Source organism: Seriola aureovittata, chromosome 9, assembly GCF_021018895.1.
Source record: "Seriola aureovittata isolate HTS-2021-v1 ecotype China chromosome 9, ASM2101889v1, whole genome shotgun sequence".
Classification (NCBI taxonomy): domain Eukaryota; kingdom Metazoa; phylum Chordata; class Actinopteri; order Carangiformes; family Carangidae; genus Seriola; species Seriola aureovittata.
Genome location: NC_079372.1, coordinates 8,601,646 through 8,629,172, shown reverse-complemented (window position 1 = coordinate 8,629,172; position 27,527 = coordinate 8,601,646). Strand labels below are relative to the sequence as shown.

General features: G+C 38.3%; 1 protein-coding gene across 1 annotated transcript in view; it reads left to right on the top strand.

Moving 5' to 3' along the window:
- opn7b (opsin 7, group member b) overlaps positions 1 to 26,766 on the top strand; it is a 77,665-nt gene extending 50,899 nt beyond the window's left edge. The window contains exons 2-6 of the mRNA XM_056383816.1: positions 7,314 to 7,401; positions 7,495 to 7,657; positions 9,376 to 9,503; positions 19,827 to 20,161; positions 20,274 to 26,766. Of these exons, the coding sequence (XP_056239791.1) occupies positions 7,314 to 7,401; positions 7,495 to 7,657; positions 9,376 to 9,503; positions 19,827 to 20,161; positions 20,274 to 20,774 (1,215 nt within the window). The 3' untranslated portion in view covers positions 20,775 to 26,766. The remainder of the gene's footprint in view (positions 1 to 7,313; positions 7,402 to 7,494; positions 7,658 to 9,375; positions 9,504 to 19,826; positions 20,162 to 20,273) is intronic.
- Positions 26,767 to 27,527: the final 761 nt, after the last annotated feature.

Genomic DNA, 27,527 nt, shown 5'->3' with positions numbered 1-27,527 from the left:
TTTATTACTTTTTTATGACCTTTTATGCCTTAATATACAATGTTGTTTTTTTGACTTTTTATGCCACACTATACCTTGACGTTTTTGGACATTTTAATGTCAAACTATACTATGACGTTTTTCACATTTTTATGCCTTACTATACTGTTTCCTTTTATGCCTTACTATACTGTTTCCTTTTATTCCTTACCATACTATGACCTTTTTATGACCTTTTATGCCTTAATATACTTTTTTTTTTTTGGACGTTTTATGCCATACTATACTATGGCGTTTTTGGGCGTTTTCAAGTCTTATTATACTGTGTCCTTTTATTCCTTACCATAATATGACCTTTTTATGACCTTTTATGCCTTAATATACAATTGGGTTTTTTTGACGTTTTATGCCATACTATACTATGACGTTTTTCACATTTTTATGACTTACTATACTGTTTCCTTTTATTCCTTACCATACTATGACCTTTTTATTTCCTTTTTATGACCTTTTATTCCTTCATATACTATTATGTTTTTTTGACGTTTTATGCCATACTATACTATGACGTTTTTTCCATTTTTATGCCATTCTATAATATGTCGTTTTGCCCTTTTTATGACTTACTATACTGTTTCCTTTTACTCCTTACCATACTATGACCTTTTTATGACCTTTTATGCCTTAATATACAATGTTGCTTTTTCGACGTTTTATGCCATACTATACTATGACGTTTTTTGACATTTCTAAGCCAAACTATACCATGACGTTTTTTTTTGGCATTTTCAAGTCTTATTATACTATTTCATTTTATTCCTTACCGTACTATGACATTTGTATCGCCTTTTATGCCTTAATATACTATAATTTTTTTTTACATTATTTGACATTTTTATGACATACATTACCATGTCGGTTTTCACATTTTTATGCCTTACAATACAATGTCATTTTATTCCTTCCACCTTTTATGTCTTAATATACTACATTGTTTTTTTGACGTTTTATGCCATACTATATACCATGACGTTTTTCACATTTTTATGCCATATTACACTATGTAGTTTTTTTTACATTTTTCTGCCTTACTATACTAAGACGTTATAATGCCTTACTATACTATGCCATGTTATACTATGGCATTTTGTGATGTTTTTATACCTCATTATATTAGAACTTCTTTTGACACTTTTATGCCATGATATAATATGTCTTTTTTTTTTTTTTACATTTTTCCGACTTACTATACTATGCCATGCTTTATGGTGTTTTTTGAAATGTTTTTATACCTTATTATTTCATAACGTTTTTATGACTTTTTCTGCCTTACTATAGTCTGCCATACTGCACTATGCTGTTTTTTTCACCTTTTTCTTCCTTTCTATAATATGACGTTTTATGTCTTACTATACTATTACGTTTTTATGCTTTACTATATTATCACTTTTTTTAAGCCTTACTACACTATGACCTTTTTGCCTATGATTTTTATGCCTTAATATATTATGTTAACTTTTTTAAACTTTACTATATTAGACTTTTTATGACTTATGCCATGACCCCAACTTGGTCTAGGAGAAAGGGAAGTAACATAAAAGTAGATGAAGAATTTGACGAGTCACAAGGTTCAGGATTTCAAAGGTTTATTGCCAATCTTAAGCACATTTTATGCCTTACTATACTATGACGTTTTTTGACGTTTGTCATGCCTTACTATTGTGGTAGAAATCTGAAAATGAAAAGTTGACAAAACAATCAAGTTGTCTTTGTGTATTTTCATCAGAGCTTTGCAAAGTATCAGTGTACAGTCACAACAGGGTTATTTGCAGACTGATGTTGATTAAAGGATGTACATGCATTTTATAGAGAATGGATTGAAGGAGGCAGGGTTAGGATGTTTATGTGTGAACAAGTCTGGGTGCCATCAAAAGTGTCAATCTCCTGTCAAAGAGAAATAGCTGTGTGGTCAAGGAGAACCAACTACATCCTAGGTCATACAAAGTACAAAGGTACAAAGTGTGATAAACCTAAGTACAAAGTATGATTTCTGTATTACATTTCCCCCCTTTTATCATTCTTGATCACTCCTTAAAGGAAAAATCATAAAAGAAATTGACCTTCATGTGAAATAAATGGTAACATAATAAGAAAGCATAACAGAGTGATAAAAACATCTGTAATGTTACCTCAATTAAGATTTAAAACATTACTTCATAAAATATAACTGTTGAAAAAGGCAAGATGCTGTTCTTGTGGATGTAAGCATCCTACATAATAAGTGCAAGCAACTTAGGTAGGAAAGTTACAATTATTTACACAATGATGTCAGAGTCAGAGTCTTCATCAAGATCAGAGATATCTTGAGTATGGCATGGGCGAATCCAATCAGAAGTAGTTAAATGAGTCATCTGATAAGAGAAAGTTTTGTCAACCGTACGGACAATCACACTTCTGACACATAGCCAGTAATGAGATCACAAAAGAAAACAAATTGATCCTTACAGGCCACACCATCCTAGGCCTCGGAATTGGTGCCACGGCTGTCGTTCGGGTTCCATCACTGATCCCATGATGGTGACACTGAGGTTCAATCAGCACGTCCCTTAGTTGGAGCTTGGCACTCTTTTGTTGGACAGTATGCCATTACTGTCAATTCTACTTCTCTTCCTGGTCTGTGAATGCGTGTTTTTGTGCTGTATTGGTCACCTGAGAACAGCGATCCGCCTACACTCTCGTAGAATCCTCAATCGCACTGTGGTGACTTACTCTGTTGTAGGTGTCTCTGGTGGAGGTGGGACTCTTTTGCAGTGTCTGGCAAGGATCCAGGTGACTTTTACTGCTGTCTGTGTGGTCAGCAGCACCTGGAATGGGCCTGTCCACCACTTAGAGCGCCAAGTCTTTCTTCCCAAGCCTCTCACCACCACCCAGTCACCAGGCTGCAGGTCATGAAGAGGTCCTGCAGCTGGAGTTGGTAGTGCTTCTCTCACCTGGTTGTGAATGTTAGATAGAACAGAGGATAAGTTTGCACAGTAACGAAGCATTTCATGTTCACAGTGGACTTTGGAAGGTAATTCTCATTTAACAGGTTGAATTCCTGTGTTGGCTGGTCATCCAAACAGGATTTCAAATGGACTATTTGGGTCTGACCCTAACTGTCCTTTGCATAAGAACAATAGGGAGTGCCTTAGTCCAAGACAAACTTGTTTCTTCACAACATTTTGGATGATAAGCACAGTGTTGTCTCATGTAAATGTCCAAATATTCACCAACTTGTTTTAGAGCAATACTGACAAATGGTGTTCTGTTATCACGGCTGATTATTCCGGGAATTTTCCATTGGGGAATAATCTCAGTGACAAGGGCTGTGGTAAGAGCACAAGTATCTTGTTTTGCCCTAGGGAAGACTTCAATCCATTTCGAAAATAAATACCAGGCAATATTTCTTTCCCTCACTTGGTGTTAGTTCAATGAAATCCATCTGTAGGTGATCAAATGGTTTTTCTGGAGGAGGGTGTGTGGCTTATGATGAACACCTCTGTTCTTATCCCCTCTCATATGTTTGCTTCTCTCCTCCTCTCTCTGCTCACATAAACAATATTTTAATACAGCTGAATTTCCAATGAAGCTCTTCTCATTTACGTGTTTTTTGGGACAAGTATGAAATAGTGACTGAAACACGGCCCATTAATACTACATGTTAACTTCCAAGTCATTTCCAAGATGCTGCTCTGCTGCTGCCAAAATCCTGAATTCATAAGCTGAATATTGTCTGACAAAATCACCAAACAAATATTTTTGCCTATATTTACTTGTAAAATCATCGCTCAGAGAGAAAGTTAGAAGTAATAGAGTATCTTTCTTATGTTGTCTCTCACACAGCCTCTGTCTGGGTAACAAAGTGCTGCTTCACCTCTCTGCCACTCACTGAACAGAGCAGACACAGAGAGCGTGTCTCACTCGTGAGTCGTGGATTTGCCTTCTGATGATGTAACAGACAATGGCCATGCCAAATCATTTTTGAAACAGCAATGGTCCAACACTCAGCCGACCAATGGTGCAGCTTCTTCACACACTCAACTCTATCACTCACTAATTCAGTCACATACATTTGGGGATGTAGCACTGGACTGTGGCCAGGCCAATCTTAAAAATATACAGAAGATGCATAATGCTTTAGTAGTTTTGATCAGCGAAGGTTGTGTCTAGTTAGAATCTTTAAGGGAAACACTTTTACTGTAGTATTGAAGAGTCAAGGGATCAGTGTATGAGTAAATATAACACAGTAATCTGTTTCCCAGATATATTCAGAATTCAAAATTCTCTCTCAATTGTATCCCATGCTTTTAATCACTTTGCATTAAACAAGGGTATTCAATGATATGTGTATACACGTACAACGTTGACGTTTTCAGAATCACTGAATTCTGACATTGTCCCTTTGTCCCATTCGTCTTATAGTTAATCTCCATCATTCTGCTTTCAATCCTGATCTGCTGACAGTTCCAGTTATGGTATTTCTCTCATCCTTCACTTGTCCTCACTTATTCGTCCCAGCCTTCCATTCTTTCACAACAGCCCTCCCTTGCACTCCTTGAAAATTTTGCCCTCTCTCTTTCTGTGTTCTGCTTTCTGTATGTGTGTGTGTAGACTGTAATTTCCATGCTGTATGACAGCAAGGCTTAAGTTGTCATAGGCATCCTCTACAACGATGAGGTGCAATTCCATCATTCAGCTACAGGCTGACAGTCACTTTTTGACTTTTCCTCACTCTTTTTTGCACTTTTTTCCCTGTTCAAACTGATTGGGGAGAGCAAGGGTTTTCCCCTCTTACCCTGTCCCTGCCTCCCTCTTCTAGCTTTCTCTCATTTTCAGTTTCTCTCTCTTGACTTCATCCTCTCAGACAGACTGTTAATCCAATCTTGCCCCTTGTACTCCTGACACTGCTGAGAGGAGAGCAGGCAGTAGAAGGGGATGTGGGCAATAATGTAAATCTTCAAACAGGCAGGCAGACACAATATCATCTGAAGGTGCTAAATGTATCTGTTTTTGACAGATGTTCATTTAAGATGTTTAAAGCTGAGAACTGCAAAGTGAATGAAAAACATGAATGATGCTCAGGCCTTAATATGGATTATATTCACTATCAGTAAATGCATGGAAAAACATAAAAATGCTGTCATGTAGGAGGGATTAAGGAAACTTACTGTAATATCTGCATGGAGATATATTTCCACATATTTGTGTCCAAAGACATAATAGATTAGCATGTGCTGCTGCAGGACTGAGAACTGTTGAAGGTGACTTATTTGTCAAAGTTTAGAAAAGACTTGCTGATAATCCAACCATGATGTGAAGTCTGTATTAATATATTTACAGTGACACGCAGAACTGCACATGAGGTCAAGTCTAAAAGTCTGAATTCTCTATCATTGATCAAAACTACAGACATTTTTTATCTTTGTATATTTCAGAGTTTGAATTTTACTTTTAGGAACAGACAAGGAAAATAGTGAAAAATGTTTATATATGTGCGATATCCCTGTGGAGTTACTGAGAAACAACACAGGGCAAAAAACCTGTGTGAAGGTGAGTAAGAGTGAAAAAATAAGCAGAGGACTTCAGCATCCTGTGTTTTATCATGGGGAATGTGAGATTGCAGGTCAACAGGTCGGATGAACTTGCAAGTCTACACAAGACATCAGGAATATTGGTAGTGCGACAGGAAGTGTGGATAGAGAGTGGCGGATCCAGGAATTGCTTATCATTTTCCTTTCCATTGTGAGGTCATTTTTCAACGATTTTGTAAATTTCTCAGCAAAATAATGTAGGCCTATGGATCATATTTACATATTTATGATGTAGAGATCTATGACTTTGAACAGTTTTGTACACATCCAGATAATAATCTGGACCTTGCAGATGTGTAGGGTTGTTTTACTTTGGCAGAGGTATGTGCTCTGTTGACTGCCATTCTAGTTGTTATTTATGTAATTTATGAGTTGATTATCCTCTATAGTTATTGCATTTTTATACATACTGTATGCTTTCTTCATAATATTGACAGTTTAATTACTGCTTGTGTACACTATGTATTCTTTGTTTGAAACAAGTGTACCATTTGTGGAACTTATCTGTGTGCTCATCTGCTAATGTGACATCTTATGCTCTGCTCAGGGCTTAATAAATCATCCTCATATCCCATTTGTTTGCTCCATAGTCAGCAGACCTCAACCCCTTTCAAAATCTGTGGGAACATTTGAAAGGGGAAAAGGCAAAACATATTATAACATCACAAGACAAGACACGTTCAGGTTATTATTACACAAGGGTGACAAGGGTCAAGGATAATAAATATTATCCACAAAGGGCAATTTGTTGAACTGTCAAGAGTAACCATACAACCTTCAGACAAACAATAATAAATGGACAATAAATACAACATCATAGTGTTATTTAAAAGGCCAGCAGCATCTAGGACAAATGAGATCTTAAGCCAATCTGTCCAGCATGTTGACAGATTGTATCTGTGGCCAGACGGAAGTACCTCGAACTCCTTTCAACAGAGAGTGGCTAGGATCAGCTAAGATTGACTGGTCAATGAGTGAATAGAAATCCCCACTATCTCCACTTGTAAATTCCTTTAAAAAAAAAAGATTGTCTCCACAACTTGCCTTGGCCACAGTGGATACTGCACTGGCAGCAGATCATGCTGTATATGCAAATAGCCTGCCAGGTTTCTAAGATCAGACTTCTGTTTCCAAGTACAAATTCAACGCCTTCCTTCACCTCAAAATCATTTTCTCTTCTCTGCACTCTGATAAGACTGAATGAAAGTTCTAATTTATTAAAGAGAAGCAGGTGGAGACATAGTAAATGTCATTCATAGTTAACTATGCCACCATTATACAGAAAACTAGGGAAGAACTTAATACAACTTCAGAACCATACTGTTCGGTGTTGTGTTTTATCTAATTTTAAGAGGCAGTGAGGGATATGCATTGTGAATGCAGTAGCATAAATATGAGCCACAAGAAGCTTTGTGAGACTGTATGAATCTGGTTTGGCCTCCTATTCAAAACACTAATGAGGTTGAGGAAGTGAAGCTAAACTGTTTATTGTTACAACTTGGTTTTAGGGCATTGCTACAGTAGCTGATCCACAAGTCCCTTTGTGTTTACATCTTGTCTAAGCTATCAGGATGTACATTTGTAAAGAAGTTATTTTTGCTTGTTTTTTTTAAATTGCCTCAAGGCGAAAACACACTTTTTAAGATTGTTCTCACCCTGTTTTTTCCCCCGTCTGTTTTGTCTGTTTTTCCATTTCTGTTCCAGATGGGAAATGCCTCAGAAACATTTCTGCTCATGTCCAGAATATCAAAAGACAATGACATCTTCATGGGAACTATCTATACCATTTTTGGTGAGTGATTTGTTTTTCTCCTTTAGCTTTGTACATTTTAACTGTATGAATATGTGCTCACATCCTTATATAACTTGCCACTCTGTCTCCCAGGTGTGCTGTCAGTGCTGGGGAATGGGATCCTGCTGTTTGTGGCCTATAGAAAGAAGTCCTCCCTGAAGCCAGCAGAGTTCTTTGTGGTTAACCTGGCAATCAGTGACCTGGGCATGACCATCACCCTGTTCCCACTGGCTATCCCCTCAGCCTATGCTCACATGTGAGTGACCATTCAGGTTTCCACCAGTCTTTCCCTTTTCGTCTATCTGTCGCTATGTCATCTTTGATGATCATCACTGTTCAATATATTCCTGAGGGAAAAAGAAAGAAGGCAAAGAGAGTAACAACAATTATAATCACACACAAAGGTGTAATTACTACTGGGTATAGAATGACACGTGACATGAGAGTGGTGAGAATAATGCCAGACAGTGAAATTGTGGGCTGCACAGCTGAAGAATGAGCTGAAACTCACGATAAAGCTGATGGGAGCAAGTAATTTATGGACTTTCTGCCCTAGGTTTTGCCTTTCAGGCTTCATAAAGTGTGTCCAACTTTGTAGGTAAAGTTTATTTGAGACCATCTGTGGGCATCCTCTCAGGCCTGAAAAAAGTGCCTCCACCTCCTCTGTTACAGCAATAATGTTACAGTTAATATCCTCCTAAAAAGACATTAGTGACTACTGACTGAACATCAATCAAAGATGACAGCGAAGGACAGTTCAGTTCTCTCTGTGGGAATGGCTGGGCAATATGACTTCAAATCAATATCACAATTAATTTCAAACTTTTATCTTGATTACGATTAATGAACAATTACTTTGGCACTTATCGGTTTCTCTCTTTTTTCCTTCATATTTGGCAATGGGATTGTTTTCCAAGTGATTGAACAAATTCGTGGTTTTACCTTTGGTCGCTATCCATGCTGCGTTCACCACTCATTGTCGTTATTGATAACACTTAATCAGGAGGCGATTTTTGTTTACGTCATAGTTTACAAAAGAACATATTAGTGTGGACGTAACCTTGAGGCTCAGTGTTTGTGCTTGTGTCATCCATATTGCCAGTTTCACTTTGAGTGAATGTGGACTAACGTTAATTGGACAGGGCGGAGGCGTGTGACTGAACAGTATTTTCATTAAGGGGACAGTTCATGTTGGTTTTGATACTTTTTCAGTGAATTACTCAGCCCTGCTCTGTAGTAAAGATATACATACAACATCCTCTACTCAGCTATAAAGGAAACACAATGAGATTTTAAGTTGGGTTACTGAAATAACAATACTACTCTAACACTCACACTTCAAATATTTTATTATACTACCATTATTATTGAAAGCACAATGACCAATCCATATGAATGGTTATAAACCAAGCAAAGCATTTCTTCTTCTTTCTTTTTTTTCTGGAAAAACCTCTGATTTCATTTCTTTCAACCCACTTAAGACACCAAACCTACACCCTTGATTACTGAATGAATTTTTTAAAATGGAGAAAAAAATAAAATTGGAAAATTTTACATTTTTCTTTGGGGTAGTGGTGGTGTGCTGGGAAATTAGGACGCACATCTCTTTGTTTCTAAAATCCTGGCTATGGGCCTAAGGGAAACGAAAAAAATGGCATTAAAAATGATTAATGAAATGTTGCAGTTCAAGACACTTTGTGTCTCATATGTCTCTTGGATCATCCCTGCTTTCTTCTTTAATCCCATGAGCATGTGAGGGCAATAGCTGTCATATGTCCCATGATTGGGTCAAAATGTATCACTGCTCACTGCAGTGAGCAATGACCCAAGGGAAGCCCAGAAAATGTATTACCTGTTTCATCTACCGGGTCTGAATTGTGTAATTGGCCAGAAGGATTTTGCTGAGACATCTTGCTGTATTATCAGGAAGACACTCTGTAACAAATGTCTTCTTCTGTTTCTCTCGCTGCTCAGGTGGCTGTTCAATAAGACAGCCTGTACTGTCTACGCCTTCTGTGGCGTTTTGTTTGGTCTGTGCAGTCTAACCAACCTCACAGTGCTCTCCTGTGTCTGCTGGCTCAAAGTCTGCTGCCCAAACTATGGTAAGACAACCAGTTTTTATGCTTAATTCAGTATTACATGTAAAACTACCATCATCACAGTAACACACCACATTATTTTTAGGTTGAATAATTTACTCAAAGTGTAAGAAAGGAATATTCATTCATTGATATTGATTAAGTAGAAGGCTGCTTTACCTATATTGATCGCCACATTGCCATCCAAGCCAAAAGCATAGAATCAGAAGAAAGAAATATTAAAGCCAGCAACTCAAGGGCTTGTTCCAAATTAAAAGTGGTTGTGCTGCAATCATGTTTATGTTCAAGGCTGTATTTTAACCTCTTTAAACAGCAGGCTATGCAAATAAGGAGATGTTTACAAGGTCATTTAATGTACTCCCTTCCCATTTTAATGTATTCCCCTCAGATTCAGTGTTTACTAATTAATTTCAATTTGTGCCATTTATTTTACAGAGGGCGAGAGTGAAGGAACACTGAACAGTCTGTTTCTTTAGCCGGTTTCATGAGAACCATGAATAAGAGCAATAAATATGTTCAGACTAAAGACTGCAACCTCAGCATATTTTTTAAAGTGATTTAGGTCACTTTACCAGGCATGAGGTGCAATGTTATTTGTCAGATTGTGATAAAGTAAGAGTTACAGACTATCTATATTTACTTTCAGTCTGTGATATAAGGATATTTTAAGTGTACAGTATTTGTCAACAAGTCACATGAAGACATATTTTATTTTAATACAACTGTGTTTGCTTTGCTATGTTCTCATTCATAACCTGTTAATACTTGTGTCTTGTATCTACTTACAGCTACATTACAGTGGGTTATAAACTATATATTAAATGTTTATATACTGCTTATGCTAAATGCTAAATAGGGGATCTTAAAGTGTAGCTGATTAGCTAATTACTCTTCAAAGAAGTGCTTAGTTTAAGGTTCATTATTTGTTAGGCAGAGATCCTAAAACTGGTGTCAGCGCCTAAGTGTCTATTGTACTGTTGTTAAGGTGTGTGAATTTAACAGGAAGTAGCACTCCCTTGAGGACTGACAAATGAAACACTTTTCCTGACATGTTCAGGCAACGAGCATTCATACACATGTAGCTATTCAATTGAAAATTATTTTTCAAAGCACCAAAGCAGCTGTTTACACGGGTCACAGCGATGTCTAGGTGAAAGAGTTCTGTTTTCATTGTAATCCAGTGGAGCTTAAGGTAAACTGTTCTCAGTTTACAAATCCATCATCAGAGCTCAGGAGAATAAAAACAGTGAGATAAACATATGCCGAGGATGGCTATGGCCCCATTTACACTTCAAATATCTCATGGCCAGATACATATTAATAGATTAAATAAACTGTCATTTACACTTGCCACATATATCCATGTTTGTTGATCAGATCACAAATGTAGGTGTCATATGCCTGTTTTTGGGCTCAAATCCAGAGAGTGGTGGTCATTCAGCTGAAGCTGTTTGAGAACACTCAAGCAGTTTTAGTGACAACAATTACAGAATACCTAGCAAATGAACAGCTACCGACTGACACTAGCCAAAAGTTTAATCATCTTCATGCCACTTTCCTACCCATACAGATCATTCAGTGATTGGACTGAGCAGGAATTGGCTTCAACAGCTCAATGCACCTTTTGTGTAACTGTCTGGGATGAAATCACTGAGACCTTTTCTTGACCCTTTAATAAGGTTGGGAGAATGGCAGCTAATTTCCCTGCCATTATCACAGATGACAGACCCCAAAGAGCTTTCTTCCACAGGTTGCTTATTACTAGCATAATAAAACACAGGAGCAGTAAAGATGATGTAATTCTTGGAGAGATAGATGCATTTACACCTTCTCAACATCCATCTAGAATAGTAATTGGAGCAATCTGATTCCAGTCCGTCTCAAATACTTTTAGGATGCATTTACACTTGATGAAGAATAATAAAAAAGATGCAGGACAAAACAATCCCATCTCACAGTCCATTTTCTAGTCTGCCTTCTTGCTTTTTCTGGAACTTTCAACTGCATCACAGAGTCTTCTTCAGTTGGAGTTTGCTCAGTTTCCATGGAGATGGATCTGTTGAAATGCAAGGCCAAACTGATCATTCTTAATTTATAAGCTAACAGGGCCAATAAGTGCAGTAAATTACTCGGTATGGACAAAGCCCCTGAGCTTGCATGTTGACAGATCCATTTCCACAACAGAACAAGCACCATCCGCTGATGAAGACCATGTAATATTGTTTAAAGCGCTGGAAAAAGCTAATAAGTGGACATTGAGTTGACATTGTTTTGTCAGACTACTTTTTTCCAAGTTCAATTAATGACCTTTGATGCTTAAAATAAAAGTTTTAATTGCTGTGTGAGATGTTACAAAAGTCTGCACTCTTATATGCAGCAAGGTTACAGAGTGGTCAGTGTTGTTGCTATGCAGCAGGAAGGACCTGTGTTTGAACCCAAGTCTGTGTGTGGTTTCCATGTCCTTCTGTTTGTGTGAGCTTGCCCTGAATTTCTCCCACATGCCAAAGATCTGCAAGTTAGGTGGAATGATAATAATGAAATAATGAAATCCTCTTTAGTCACAATTAAAAACTAAGTGTGGTCAATGCAGGTGGAATGTTAATCAGTTTTGTTTGCTAATTGGCAGTAATAAAGACGCCTGGCAATCAATACTACAAGAAAACTAAGAAAGCTCCAATGAGGCCATTCAAATGTCATCTACAAACAGCCATACCTCCACATTATTGTTTTTGTAGGTTTCTTGGTGATTAGCAGACATGACAAGTCAAGATCATGCAAGTTATCATGCAAATTAATTCTGATGCTGTTCAAGGGCATTAATAGGGTCAGCTAATTATTGAGTTAGGATTGCTTTCTGTTTTGGATTAAATTTATGTAATGCTCTCTTTCATATTGGGATTTAGCTCTCTCTATCTCCCTCCCACCCCCTCTCTCTATTGCTCTCTCTCTATCTCTACATGTCTTATTCCTACAAATTTCTTTTACTGATTACTGTACTTGCTTATGACCACATGGTAACTGTATTGGAAGTCTGTGACTTCAGTTACCTCTGTTATCAGGCAGTTTCACAACATTCACTCCCTAGTCTTTAACTGTTTGAGTGTTTGTGCATGTGAGCACCTTCCACTGCATTAACTGCTGTTAAAGCAGCAAATTACTAACTATACAAATTGCATAATTAATCTTTTAGCCAATGAAGCCATTGAGGATTTATTTACATGATTGTCTGAATCTAAGCCAAATCTTGTAAAGCAGCACAGACAGTTGAGTTAGGGTCCATACTGTTTTTTTTTTTTTTTTTAATACATTATGAGAATAAAAATGTTAAACCAGTCTTCTCATGCAGACATTGTCATTAGCTATGTTTTTTCAGGTAGTTAATTGAATATGAGTATTTTTCAAGAATCATCAGTCTCTCGTAATTTGCTCATTAAACAATCATTAGATTTATTTTGTGTGAAAATTATAACATTTGTCATGGCGACTCATCACGACTTAGCCATAATTCATAAATCATCAATTTTTAAACTAATTTAGAGACATCAAATATGTATGAGCTGGTTGCAGTTGAGAGAAACTGCATATAATTCATTTCACTCAGAAACACTCTCAGCACATCAACTCTCTTCAACTGCATATTGTATGAATGGGTGCACAGTTGTACTCAGCAGTACACATACAACAGGAATCTGTATCCTGGAGTGAAGATCCAGGGGTGCAGAATCCAGGGGTGCTCCCATTTATAGGCTTCTCACACTCTAATTTGCCCATCCACACCGCAGGGGTACACAGAACACAGCTAATCTGACATATGCTGCATCAATTGGATTTATAATGCCCGATATACAAAGTAAAGATGCCCTGACAAAGCATCATTACCATATTAGGAAAACAGAGATTGACAGAGATAGATTTGGTTGTAGAAGAAATTAGCACAACTTAAAACAGCAGCATGTCGCAGACTGATTGGCAGCCTGGATGATATATCAAAAACAGCTGAACAGTGATCATCGCTCACATGTACATGTCACAACTGAACTAATACAGGCTTTGTCTATATCCAACTTCACAAGGTTTTGAAAAATTAGTGCATCAGCTAGCAACTTCTGACTAGAATTAGAAGTATATTCCAGACAGCAGTACATTCAACGATTGCTGCTAATAGGCACACTATAACTGAAATCAAGGCTGTGTTTTTAAAAGGCTCTTCTTGTCTGTTTTCCAGGGGAACACAGTCTATAATGCAAAGTGTAAAACCCCAGAGACTACAAGCCTCACAAATAAAAGTGTTTGAAATGCAAATAAGCACAAATAATTATGCCTTTATGAGACTTCCCTGCAAGGAACCTTGTACAAATGTACACAGTTTACAGACACACTGTTAAACCATGCTGTCCTCTTGTTTCTAAACTAGTTTATATAACATAACAGTCAGCTCCCCCAGTCAAACACACGGATGCACTCGCTCAAAAACAAAGAATGACCCAGAATCTGTCCCAGAAAATAACTGAAGACCTGCAGCACCAGCACTTTCAGACTCAAATTATCACCATCAGTGTTATGTTACGGCTTGTCTACAAAGGAGGCGTCTCAGCCACTTGTTTCAGTTGTCCACTGCATGCACTTCTGACAGAACAGATAATGTCTATTGTAATCAATACAGCTCTCTGCCCAGGTCGCATAACGCCTCTCTTCTACTCACTTTTCAAGTGTAACTGTGACCTGAAGCAAAATTTTAGGCTTCAAATTTGCTGCCATTTTACACACCTAACTACATGACTGTGTATTGAACTATGACTGGAGACATGCCCTGTGTAAGTCAAAACTGAAGCTGCTGCACCACTGACCTGCTGCTTTCTACGTTTTTTAGTGACGCTTGTTCGTATGAGTGTTCCAAGTCAGATTCACCAAACTCCTCCTAACTAAATTACTCATTTCAGGTTGATGAATACAACCTGTTCATGTTTGTGAGATTTGATCATTTAATTGGCATATAATGCTTTGATTGGGACAAGGTTTCAGTCACATAAATGTCATACAAGAGTAAAACTTCACACTGGAGCTTCAAGTCCTGCTGTCAGAAATCAAACAAAAACATGACAAATTAAGCAGAACTCTTAGTCATGTAAGAAAACCCAAACGAACTAGAAAATGTTAACAGTCCACCTTTACATCCTCACTGTGTTTATTCTCATGCTCTTGCAAACTATGACTAACTTTGTGAGACGACAGGCCGTTGGACCATCAAAAAATCCATTAAGTTCTTACGGTTTATAACTCTCTTACTGGCCCTCTTTGTGTGCCTGTTATTCATGGTTGACATGAGAGCATGCTGCGTGCTGTGTGTCGGAACTGGGCTCACTGGCCAATCACAATATGTAATCAACCCTCACCAACCCAGACTGATCTCGATCTGTCTTCTGCAGTGAATGCCTGAGCTATAAACCTAAGCTATAAACTGTCATTGAGCTTATTTATGGTCTTTATGATTTAAGTGGTTAGCTACAGACAAAGAACTATTTATTTACACAATTAACCATTAAGTTTACTTGAAAAAAGCTGAATGTTATGCCCCCCCAAAAAAAGATTGGTGTTTTTAGCCACAAACTGAATTTTATTTGTGAAATGTAAAACCTTGAACACACACAAGCAACAAAATAGGAAAACAGCAACAATAAAACCAAAAAAGTAGCAGCTCTCACTGTTTGCAGATGGCATAGGCGTTAAAACTGCAGCAGCTATTACTTTCTTTGGCTGTAGAGGGGAACATTAAAATGTCCCACACGTGAAAGCCAAATTGCTTCTGCCGCTACTACTTTTTCTATAAGTGGAGCTCATCATCTCATGAATAAGAAGCTTAGCAATGACCAAGCAATTTCCCCATTAGGAGTCTGCCACATGTGAACAAGTGGAGTGGGTTTATGAAGAATTTACAAGCCAGTTCCATGGAATGATTTGTATAAACATGAGTATAGAAACCAGCAGTGTAGAAACTGGGTTTATGGAATAATGTCAGAGGATTGGGTTTTGGGGTATAGAGTAAAAAGTATTAATATTTATCGTTTGCTGACACAGTTTCAGATTCCACATGTGGAATTATGGAAAGATTATCACATTGAATTGAACACGGGCTACTGTGTCAGTAGTCAAGGGACAATAAAATCTGGTTTAATTGGGCTGGATAAGTGTGAGTGAATTTTGTGACTCAGTGAAATCAGTACATTTTTCAATATGAAATAGCTTCTATGTTGCTGTGAAAAGAGGAAAAGTATTGAAAGATATCCGACTGGGATTATTAACTGGGATTAATATCTAGTGCAGAGAGTCTACACACATTTCTTCACAGAGCTGATGTGATAGCAAACTCTTTCTACAAAGATTTCTATGCCAAGTTAATAAACTGCATCATCTTTTTAAACACTCCAAAGGATTTGTCTGAGTCTGAATATTAAAACTACAAAAAGAGAAAAACAAGATCTGCAGTATCTTTCAATCTTTAAATCTACTGGCCTGATTTTCTTGCTGATGAGCAGTCTTATGTATTAGTGTATGGTTCAGGGACAGTCTGAAAGCTCACACAGGTGAACACTGATCACATGCAGGTTTAAAAAACCATCCATATAAACCCCTGTGTAAAGCTATCCTAAACCATTTTATAGAGGATGTCAGGTTGTAACTGTATGTCATGTTCTTGCTGAAATGTCCTTGAGCAAAGCAGCAAAGGACATGCTCCGAGGTGCATCTGATGAAACGCATAGCTCGGTATCAGGAGAGATGGAGCGTCGGGGAGATGGGTGAGCGTGAGCATGAGCGTGCTTCTCCTTTCCTCTCTGTTATTAGTTTTTTGTCACAGCTGAAGTACCTCACGTGGATATTGCTATTCTTAATAGACCCCTGCTGACAAATTACCCTGCATTTGGTGACCTAACAGCAGCACGTGGATCTAGTGCTTCTTGTTTGGTTTAATCTAGAGAGGATGAGCGCTGATGAACTTGTGAACGCTGGATAGAAATCCATCAAACAAAAGAGTGAGGATGAATGAATTCTCGGTAGAAGGACTCATCCTCACCCTCTTTGGTTCACTAAATAAGTGGGTGTAATGAGAAGAGGGAGGTGCGGCATGAATAGCAGAGAATGTAAAGGGGAGCTGGGAAATTGCTTTACAGTTAAAGAGGACTGTCTTACAGTTAACTGACAACAAAATCAATCTGTCCTGATTCTGAGTAGAATTGGCTGTGAAAATGGAGGCCTCTCAGGCATCATTGAGCTTAAATAGAGCTCAATCACAGTCTAAGCCAACATCACTCATAATAATCTGGCAGTGTATGAAATGGTACATACAGTGCGCATGGTGGACTACAGGGTAAAAGCTGGTGTCAGCATGAACATTCAGTACAGATTCATGGACTGACTGGTTCCTCTCTGCACAATAGGAACCAAATTTATTCCTTGACACTCAATACAGCAAAGACCATGTGCACTCAACTCCTGAGGGAAATATCTGGCTCTTCAGCCGCTAAATGCTCCACTTCTGTCACTGACTGTGCCTGTCTGCTGCCTGGTGCTGTGAAGATAGTGTGCATTGGGTTTTTAGTTTTTACACTGAAAACAGCTGCCTGCTGTGGCCAACAACAACGCAATGACAGTGAACCAGAACAGTTCAGCTGTGGGCCGGACACCTAAACAAGGAGCTGAAAGATGCTATAAAGCACCGTAAAGCCGAGGGGAGCTGCAGATCTGGGGTTTAATTCTCTGCAGATTCATCACTATAAACATTTCATCCTTTAATATTGTTTTTACTGTCATTTGATACTTTGTTATTATAAAAAATATTGATTATAGCTGCTTTAAGATTTCAGTCATTATTCATTTGGTGACAGCTACTGTGTCAGATATAATGGGAATATAATGGAAGAGCAGCTGTTATGTCATTTAACAGTGCAGCCAAACAAGCTGACATTGTTTTAATAAAATAGTTGGTCAAAAGTAATTCCAAAAGCAATCTGATTTCATGCTGTGCACAGAGCGTGTAGTTTTTACAACCACGAGAAGTTGGAGATGTGCATCTTATTGCCTGCAGCTCCTCATCTGACAGGTCTCTGTTATCTGCTCCTTCTTGTTCCATTACAGCCTTGCAAAAGTTAAAAGCTATCTGCTGGCAAAAAAATGGCTGTTATCTTAGACACTCTTTGGATGAAGGATCAACATTAAAAGCCATCACATGTCGAATACTTTTAATGTGAAGCAGGTGGAAAGTTACAATGAGAACTGCTAAATGGAAAGGTATTTACATAATTACTAAACACTATACATAGTATCAAAAATTGGGATTTGATTTCATGAAAATCTTTAGCTTTATAATTTAAGCGGATTGGTTATCAGCTAAGATTTGAGAGATCTGGAAAAACTAGTTGCTTTGTCAAGGTCATTTTAAAAAAAATAATGCAACACACAACAAGCATCCAACTCAGTGCCACAGCAATCCCTCATGTTACCTCACATGAAAATTATTTGGAGGTACCCTGGTGGCTGAATGGTGAGGAGGCGTACATAACCACAATGTGTACAATTCAACCTTCAGCTAGAGAACTCTGCATGTCACAGCACTTGCACTGCAGCAGTACACAGACAGAAGAAAAAGAAAGCTGGTATCAGGTCGTTAGTCGATCTTGGCATATACCATGAGTTAAGGTGTCAGAATTAGCATCAGGAGAAAAAAACTGTGGTGCATACCTATTTAAAATGTAAGAGCACATGTTTGAGGGCTTTTGTTAGAAATTGAGTTCAGCTCTCTGCGTAAAAAGGTCTCAGGTTGAATCCTTCATGTGCCACTCAGATAGCTGGGGAAGGGATGCGTCACATCAGATAAAAGCTATCTGGAATAACTAACCAGCCCCCCTCCCGAGCACCACACTGTTCAGTGACTTCCACAGGGCTTCTTCACCACCACCATCCCACCCTCAGCTTGAACTGTCATAGGGGATGACATCCAGCTGAAGAAGCTGTGTGGTATCATAGATAAGGCTCAGTGTTCTCCTCCTCTGTGATTCCACACTGAAGAAGCTCTTGCCTACATAAATTACTGTTGATTGTTAAGGGCTGTTTCACTGTTTCCCATGGATTCCCTTATTCACACTCTGGCACATGAGTATAAGGCTCTGAGTATAATGAACAGAAATGCATCATTAATGCAGAATACTCACAGTTAATATGTCCTAATATGAACAGAATACAAGGATTAAACTGTACAACTATTATCACAGCAATTGCTTCTTGTACAAAGAAAACTATTGCTGTTGACTTTAAATTCGTATGTCACATCATCACTAGAGTGGTGAGTGAAGAGAGATAACACAGTGACTATAAATAAGAGGAAGTAGCGACCTTACTTTCTACACTCTTGTGGCTTTTTATGTTTATACAAACTGCAGTCTATTTGTTTCTTGAAAGTAAAACTATGAAAGTGCAGAATAATAGATTTTTCACTATTTAGATGCACCTAATTATTTTTAATTAAACTATATATATCTGTAAAACCCCAGTAACCAATGAGCTAGCAATGCACTCCCATTGCAAGACATTGCTGGTCTCCCACACCTACTATATAGTACACTAAAGGCTAGTTTTGTAAATCATGAAGACAGTGTTGTGGCAGAGGGGGGTTACACATATTTTTCCCGTTTGACCAGATACACAAGTGCAATCCTGATGCAAATATAACGCAAGCTGGAAAAACTACTATCATTGCATAAGTGACCGTCTAAGTTATTAGTTGCACGTAAAAAAAAAAAAAAAAGATCAGATCACATCCATGATTACCAATAGCAAAACTAGCATTGTGATCCACACAAACTTTCCCTGTGTTCCAGATCCAGATTGTGGATATCGTGTTTCCTTATTTGAGGTATTGTGAGCACAGTGCTCAGACTGGTTTGTACCTTCTCAGTTGGTTTTTCTCACATACTTTGGCCTCTAAATAAACATGCCGTGCAGCTACTCTCCTTACACATGGAATAATGTTTTTAGTTTGGGTCCCAGGCCTTATGAAGATTACTTCATCCTTCATCCTAGGGAAATTTCCTACCAAATTGTTCATTTCTTATTAGACAATATCTCTCCAATTCCTCCTCCTTCTGTCTTCCTCTCTCTCCTCCTCACTCATTGCTCGTTATCAGCATCAGGTAAAAAGACTCAATATGCTTCAGTAGCATATTGTTGCTATGCTGCTGTTTCTGTATCCTTCCTCTATGTCCTCATCTGTCAGTAATCACTCCCCCAACTCTCCCTCCTCTGCCTCTGTCTCTGCCCGGTTACACTCTTCCTCAGGTAACAAGTTTTCATACTGCCACGCCTACTTCCTGGTCGCTGGCGTCTGGTGCTACGCTGGAGTCTTTGCTGTAGGTCCCCTGTCGGGCTGGGGAGAGTACGGGGCAGAGCCTTACGGTACAGCATGCTGCATCAACTGGCATGCGCCCAGCCAAAACCCTGCAGCTATGAGCTACATCATCTGCCTCTTCTTCTTCTGCTACATCGTGCCCTGCACTGTCATCTTCCTTTCCTACACATACATCCTGCTGACCGTCCGGGGTTCCCGCCAGGCTGTGCAGCAGCATATGTCCCCACAGAACAAAATCACCAATGCACATGCACTTATCATTAAGGTAAATGCATACTGTAGGCTCACTCTCCAAGATTACTATATAATATATTAGTAGATAGTAAATATGTGTTTACATGAAAAATATATTTCGTGTGTGGTGTTCCTCTTTTCAGCTTTCCGTGGCAGTTTGCATCGGTTTCCTGACAGCATGGAGTCCATATGCTATTGTGTCCATGTGGGCAGCGTTTGGTAACCCAGCAACTGTACCACCCATGGCTTTCGCTCTGGCAGCTATCTTTGCCAAGTCCTCCACCCTTTACAACCCTATTGTCTATCTGGTTTTCAAGCCCAACTTCCGCAAGTTCCTGTGTCGGGATGTGGCCCAGTGCAGAACGACACTCTGTGGATGTCTGTTTCACCACGGCTCTGCACAGAAGGGAACTTGCAGGCAGTCTCATGGCAAAGAAGAATGCAACTCTACAAGGCTGTCCAATGGGCTACCAGATAACCACAGGAGCTGCAGGCACTGTCCTTGCCCTGAAACAGTCACCGGTGCCAGAGAAAACCTTACAGACTACAGCCCCCAGCAGACTGCCAGGATACTTAAAGGATCACTGCACAGTGAGGTGGCTGTCAGTCAGCTCTCCAATGAGATGCAGAGCGATTTCCTCTAGAGAAGCCAACACAGCAAGAGACTGAGAAGGTGTAAAAAATTAGAGGGGACATTTTTTTTTAAATGGTAAAAATGAAAGTTGAAAGACACTAATTGCAAGTTAGGGAAAACTGAAACTGTAATTAAAAACGAAAAGATCAAGAATGGATTGAAGGAAAAATGTTATAACTCTGAAGGTCAAAACTAAGAACTTGTTTCATGCCTCAAATATGTGATACTGCCAAAAAAAACATATGACTACAAAGGTAGAAGCCAAAACTGAGGGATAAGTGAGCCAATCAGCCAACATGCAACCACAGATGTGTACATCAATATTTCATCAGGTCAAGTTAACTTGCATCAATAACTACCTGCTCAACATAAAGCAAACAGGACTGAGAATCAATGCAAATCAATTCAGGCTGGATTTACGGGGAGGAGCTGATATTGAAATGTTGTACTCCTTAAACTACCTTTTATGTATTTATTACAAGTACTGTATTTGATGATGTATTTGATGTTATACGTATTTATTCATGCATGTCTCAAACTGAAGGACCACAGGGTTGCAGTTGTTATTTAATAGTAAATTAGTAATGGCTCTTCATTCCTGAAGATAAATGACAAAAGGTTTAAACTAAGCCCCAATTACAGTGTGTCAGCCTCCACATTCCTCTTCATGAACCAGACCTGTTGTGAGGTTAAGAACAAAGCACTGAGGCTTAGTGAGCTCTTTGTTGCATGTGTAAAAATGAATGTGGACATATTACCGCAGGGCTGATGTATTGATCCTCTGCAAAGAGGAGTTGCCAATGCCAATTTTGCCTAATTGTCCAGGATAAAGGGCATGACTTAATTATAGAAGCAGAAGACTTTGTATATCCAAATTTGTAACACTCAATAAGGTCTTTTTCTCTCCCAATATACTTTATTTGGATACCTCAAGGCAAAAATGTTGAAGATGGCAACAGAAGAACAGTTTGAGCATCTAATCAAAATGTAAAGTTTCTGAAGACCAGTGTGAAATAAGCCACACATTTCTAATTGAACAAAACATTTGTAGCATTGGGAGAGACAGTATATAAATGTCAACTTTTTTTTTTTTTTTTTTTGCGAGAAAGTAATACAACAGTAATAATCAGATGTTAATTAAATGTCTTGTTCATTTTTATCTAACAGAAACAAAATCTTTATCTACAACAGCAGGGTTGTAGTTGTGCGGTTGTTTTAGGCCATGATATAAAATCTGTGTTTGTAAAGCAGAGGTGGCTTTTATTAACATGCTGGACAAGGAAGATCAGAAGGGGAGAGAGCTTTTCAAATAGTGACATCTGATATTTTCAAGGAGGCTGATCAGGTACAATCAGGAAGTTATGTCATCTTAAAAAAGAAAAAAAAAAAAAGACCACTGCAGCAGTCTGAAACAGAAGGAATTTTTTTTTTTTTTTTTTTTACAGCTTGGATCTTAATCTCATATTTCTAGTTATTTAGTAAGCATTTCATTGGTTACAATGAAAATGTGCTCACTAATCTAATTGCTGAGATTTGTAAACAGCAACATGGCTACAACAAAGTCTGACAAGGCATGAAATGAATATTTGGACGATTAACAGGTTGTAAACACACCAATATTTTACCCAGATTACTGTTGTGTCTAAACTGCTTTATTTTTAAGACAAAGTGCATGTGTAAAGCAGATAACAATGCTTAATTGCAGAGGAAAACTGTGAGTGCATGCGGTTTAGGTAAATTCAGTTGGTCAAAGGTGCCTCAAGGTCTGTCAGTAAACTGTGATGGATGTTTACAAAGGACATTTGGGGAAATAAATGTTGCCTTTATTTCCTCTTTTAAAACAAGTTTGACTGTTCTGGGGCTCTGTTCAAAACCTGTAGGAGGTCGAACCTTATTCCAGCTTTCATCAGATTACTTCCAAGCTCAATTGCCACAATAGTAGATTGAATTTTACCAACAGCAGTGAGGGCCAAACCTATTAAAAGAAGCCAAATTGTAATAAACTGGAATTATCTTTTTGAAATTGCTCAGATAACCTTTAGTGAAGCTTGTTTGTGTGTGTGCATGAAAGCGAGAGAAAGAAATATTGTGTGATTTATTTATACTGTATGTGTGCGTATTTTTCTAATGTGCCTCTGTGAGCATGTGCTGTCATGGGCAGAAGTACAAGTGTGCAGTTCCTCAGAGAAACTAACAGTGTATCAGCAAATTATTTTGGGTCTGACGCACAAAAAATAAAAACAACAACAACAAAAAAGAGAACGCTGAAATGGGCATATTAAACATGTTCCTCAATCCATTAAAACAAAAGAGGAGAAATTAACTTTATCTCTATGCGTGGATTTAGTGCTGCTCTTGACTCTGAAAACAGAGGGGCAGTTGTTCAATAAAAAGACATGAAAGACACAAGGCTGTGCCTCAGCACCTGCTAAAATTATACCAATAAAAATATGCCCAGCGAGCATAGTTGAGCTTAACCGCAGTGTTTGTCCATCAAGCAGTTTTAGCGTTTTTCCCCAGGCAGCATAGGTCATCAAATGGAAGTACAAAAAAACCTGCCATGGACAAAATTAATTAGCTCTGCTCAAGCACATGTTGTGGTTGACTGGTGTGTCTTTCATGCTATGTCATGATTCCTTTCTTTACCACGGTGAGAGGAAGGATTGCAGTTCCTTGCAGTTTTAACACAATACCTGACTGTAAAAGCAGTTCCCATTTCGTTCTCTCGCCTCATCATAAAATAATTTGCTTTAAGTCATGCAAAACAACCAAGTTAGCACGTGGTATGTTTTCTGCTGCTTGGCTGCAATCCTCAAATTACTCCTCCAACATTGGTAGTTACGTCTGCGTGTTGAAGAAAATGATACCAAACCACCACTGCCACCTGAACTAATACCCCACTTGGGGTTTTCGCAAAACAAGTAGCCCTGGGCTAAGACCCTTGTTAGTTCAGGGCTTACTGAAGCGTTAGCTATGGGCTTGGGCCGTGTTCAGACCAATATTAGCACTGCATGAAAAAAAAAAAAAACATAGCCCGCTCCTTCATTTCAATAAGGTCACTACATTGGAGCAGAGGGCTCACACTGTACTGGCCAGTCAAATATGCACAAATGAACATCCCTGGTAACAAGGCTGGGTCGTTTATTCTGTTCATTTCCCAACATTGAGATGGAGGATAAAGGTCAAGATTAGGAATAGATTGTGGTTATGGCAAATAAACTTGTTAAGTTATGGTTAGGGTGAGGCAATCTAGACCCTCAGTTAAGGTTCTCATCTCCACATCGTTACTTTGCGCCTCACTACATGACCTGCACACTACCACCTGCATCAGCACTGGACATAAATCATGAGGTGTACATTCGTCCACTATGATACTGGCTTGATATTTCTTCATCTCACCAGTGCCTGAAGCAACACACCACCATCAATACACACTAGTATTAAAGGATTTATTTTCGTATTGCAGTGCTGTTTTTGGTCTGAATGCGCAGCTGTTTCACACTCCGAATCCAGGATTTCCCCACTGAATCTTTAACTCCATTTGTTAAACCCAAAACCAAAGCATAGTTAATCCTGACTCTTTGCTGTTACTCCAAAAACAGATCCAATTATTTAGCGAATCAAGATTCGAACATGTTAGAAGCTTTACTGCTGTGAAAAGAACCACTGATTGCAAAGACAAAACAAGCCTCTCTACTGCCATAGACAGTCAATCATTTTCATCAGGATGATATCCTCATCTTTCTTTCATCTCCGTAACTAACAACTATTGTATACAATTTCATGGATGTACAGGGTAGCACCTCATTACTGTTTCTTGCTTTATATTCTCCAGGATGAACCAAGAGGTGATAAGTAGCCTATTAACTGCATATGGTACGGTTGTTTCACTGGAAAAAAGCTGCACAATTGTACTTACTACTCTGCTATGTCAAGACTGATGCTGGTTTCATGTTGGCTACAAGATTTAGGAGAAAAAGGGTGTAAAAGTTGAAGGATTAGTGGAATGCAAGAGGATTTTCATGCTGGAACCAAAAGTTAAAGCCACCTTTATATTCATTGTCAAAGTCAAAATGTTGTTTTGGATGCTCATATTTTTCTACCAATATGCAGGTTACCATGAAAAGAACATACATATCAACGACTTGGCTTCCAGTCTTGTGCTGGGCAGCCTTTGTTCTTGGGCAAAGATGGACGTACAAACCAGGAAACACAACTGTGAAAATCTGATTCTGATGTCTCTTTTTTCTATTCAGTTCAACTCAAGGAACAAATACTGCAAGAACCTGGGTGTATAATCTGTACCACTAGCCATTCCCACCTGGGTCATCTCCACTGGCTTTACTCATTCAAACAATGTACATACAATGTGTGTATATACATATACACACACACACACACACACACACACACACATATATATATATATATTTCAGATGTCAGGGATTTCATGTAGACATTGGTTTGCATGTATTATGTGTATGTACAGAAGCCAAATTTAATTCATATATTATCATGAATATCAGCCTGAGTGTATAAACAGGGGATGGAGAAGTCCCTTGCAGTGTCTTGAAATGGGGGTGATGGATTTTCTTGTTGTTATTTCAGCTTCTGACTGGTGGTGTAGGAAAGTGTTTCCATGTTTTTCTTATTATAAAAGGTTTTAGTGGAAAACAGCTTCCAGGTTTGTGGCTTCCCTCGCTGCAGCTGGAATCTATTTTCCTTTATCCCTGTTAATAGCTGTGGGAGAGGGGAGACTTAGCTGAACTTACATCCTGATAGCAAGATCAGTACTATTACACAGCCATAATATAATAGCCATTACTTTTCACTATTATTGTTTAAGCTCCATTTCCCACTATGGTGATGCTGGGCTCCACAGAGACACAATAATCCAAGTGGGAAATTTAATCTGTTATGAGGTTATTGTATATGCAGCTTCTATGAAGGTGACTGTTTCTACCTCCCAATTAATCATGGAATGTATCTGTGGCTCTTGTGGCTGAATTTGAATTGGAGATATACAGCTATTAATGTTAAGGAATCCAAGTAGCAGAAGTGTTTGATGTGATTACAGCCGCTCGGATGAGCACTTTACTGCAAGCAATTTTAATTATGGAAAAATTAAAGAGCTGATATCTCGGAAGTGTGCATGAAACAGCTGGAGCTGGATGCAATTATCATTCGTCCTTGCATCAATACATCCTCTGTTGTCACCAGTACAGTGTAAGGCATCATATCAACACTTTTGTTAAACGTGCTAATCTTAACTCTCTTTACTGTCTGAATCTGACCTTTCAAGATGCAGCCTGGGAAACAAGACAAAGACTTTGTTAATCCCAATTGAGGCATTAGACTCTGAATCAGCAGAAATTCCTTATGCAGTATTTATAATGCTTTATAATGCACTCACTGAACTCTCTAAGCATACACTGGGTCTGAATGATGTGATAAATCCTATACACACTGCTCTCTATATGTCTGTGATAATCCGCTGTAAATAAAGTTAAATGCGATCAGAAGGATGCAACTAGAATCTGAATCTTCTGACTGCAGCTGGAATGCAGAGTCTTTGTGTGAATCCCTATTTTCCTTTTGTCTTCAGAAAAGCAAACATTCTGTCCTCAGGAGATTTGCAAATTTAGACTGCACAGTTTTACTCTGGCATATGTAAATAAAAATACACACACACGTCAGAAGTTTTGCAGACCCTCTCCCCCAGTTTCTAAGACACAAACAAGGCTGAATGTAATGTGTTGTACATATATGTATGTTTGTATATCTATCTATAAAGCTTTTAAAATATTATTACATTATAATTATTGAATTTATTATCATTGTTGTCAGTGAAGTTTCAGATGCACTGTGAAAAATGTTTACATCTTTTGTTGAAAAAATATTGAGGATTGTATGAAAAGTGTAAAATGCATCTATCCAAGGGCATATCATGTGTTCTGGGATAAAATGGTAAGATAAATAAATATAATTCAGGATTCCATGAATGAGAATGTCACTACTTTTATGTTTCCATTCTTCAATTGTTTTTAATAGTTACAGCTTATAGTATGAAGATACAGTATGCACTAGTTCAGCTAGAGTTTACAGCCATGCCGGCTGCTCTGTGAGACTGGAATGCTCATTGTAAAGAAATACTAACTGTTACATAAACCAAAGAATTGGACAAACCACTTCACCAAAGTTAAGATGGATTATAGACAACGCAAGTTTTCGCCATAGACCCAATGTGTATCCACATAGTTGAGGAAGCACAAGATAGAGTATAGCTTCAAACGTTACACAAGTAGCCGCCATTCCCATGCTGCAACATCTAACCATAACACACAAAACTATAAATCTAGCATCATGTCAAAGTCATAGAAGCACAGGAGGAAAAGCCAGAGGAGCAGCAGCGTTTGTATTTTTCATCCTCTCGGGGCCATGAATGTTGAGAATTTCATGTTAATCCATGTGAACGTTGAGATGTGGTGAGAAGTGACCGACTGGCCAGTACTGCCATCTGATATATGCTAAAACATTTTTTCTGTCCATAATCAGCAAGACTGAACAAAGTGGCAAACACCACAGCTGAGTCTTGAAGCCAAATGCCTCAAAGGATTTGTTCTAACAATGCAGTCTAAGCTGAAGCTAAATGTAATGAAGGTTCCTCTCCAGACATGTTTTAAACTACGTAAAAAATACTCTGCTGTGATTAATATTTTGTTTAACATGATTTCCCCACATAAAAAGTCAAATAAAATCAAAA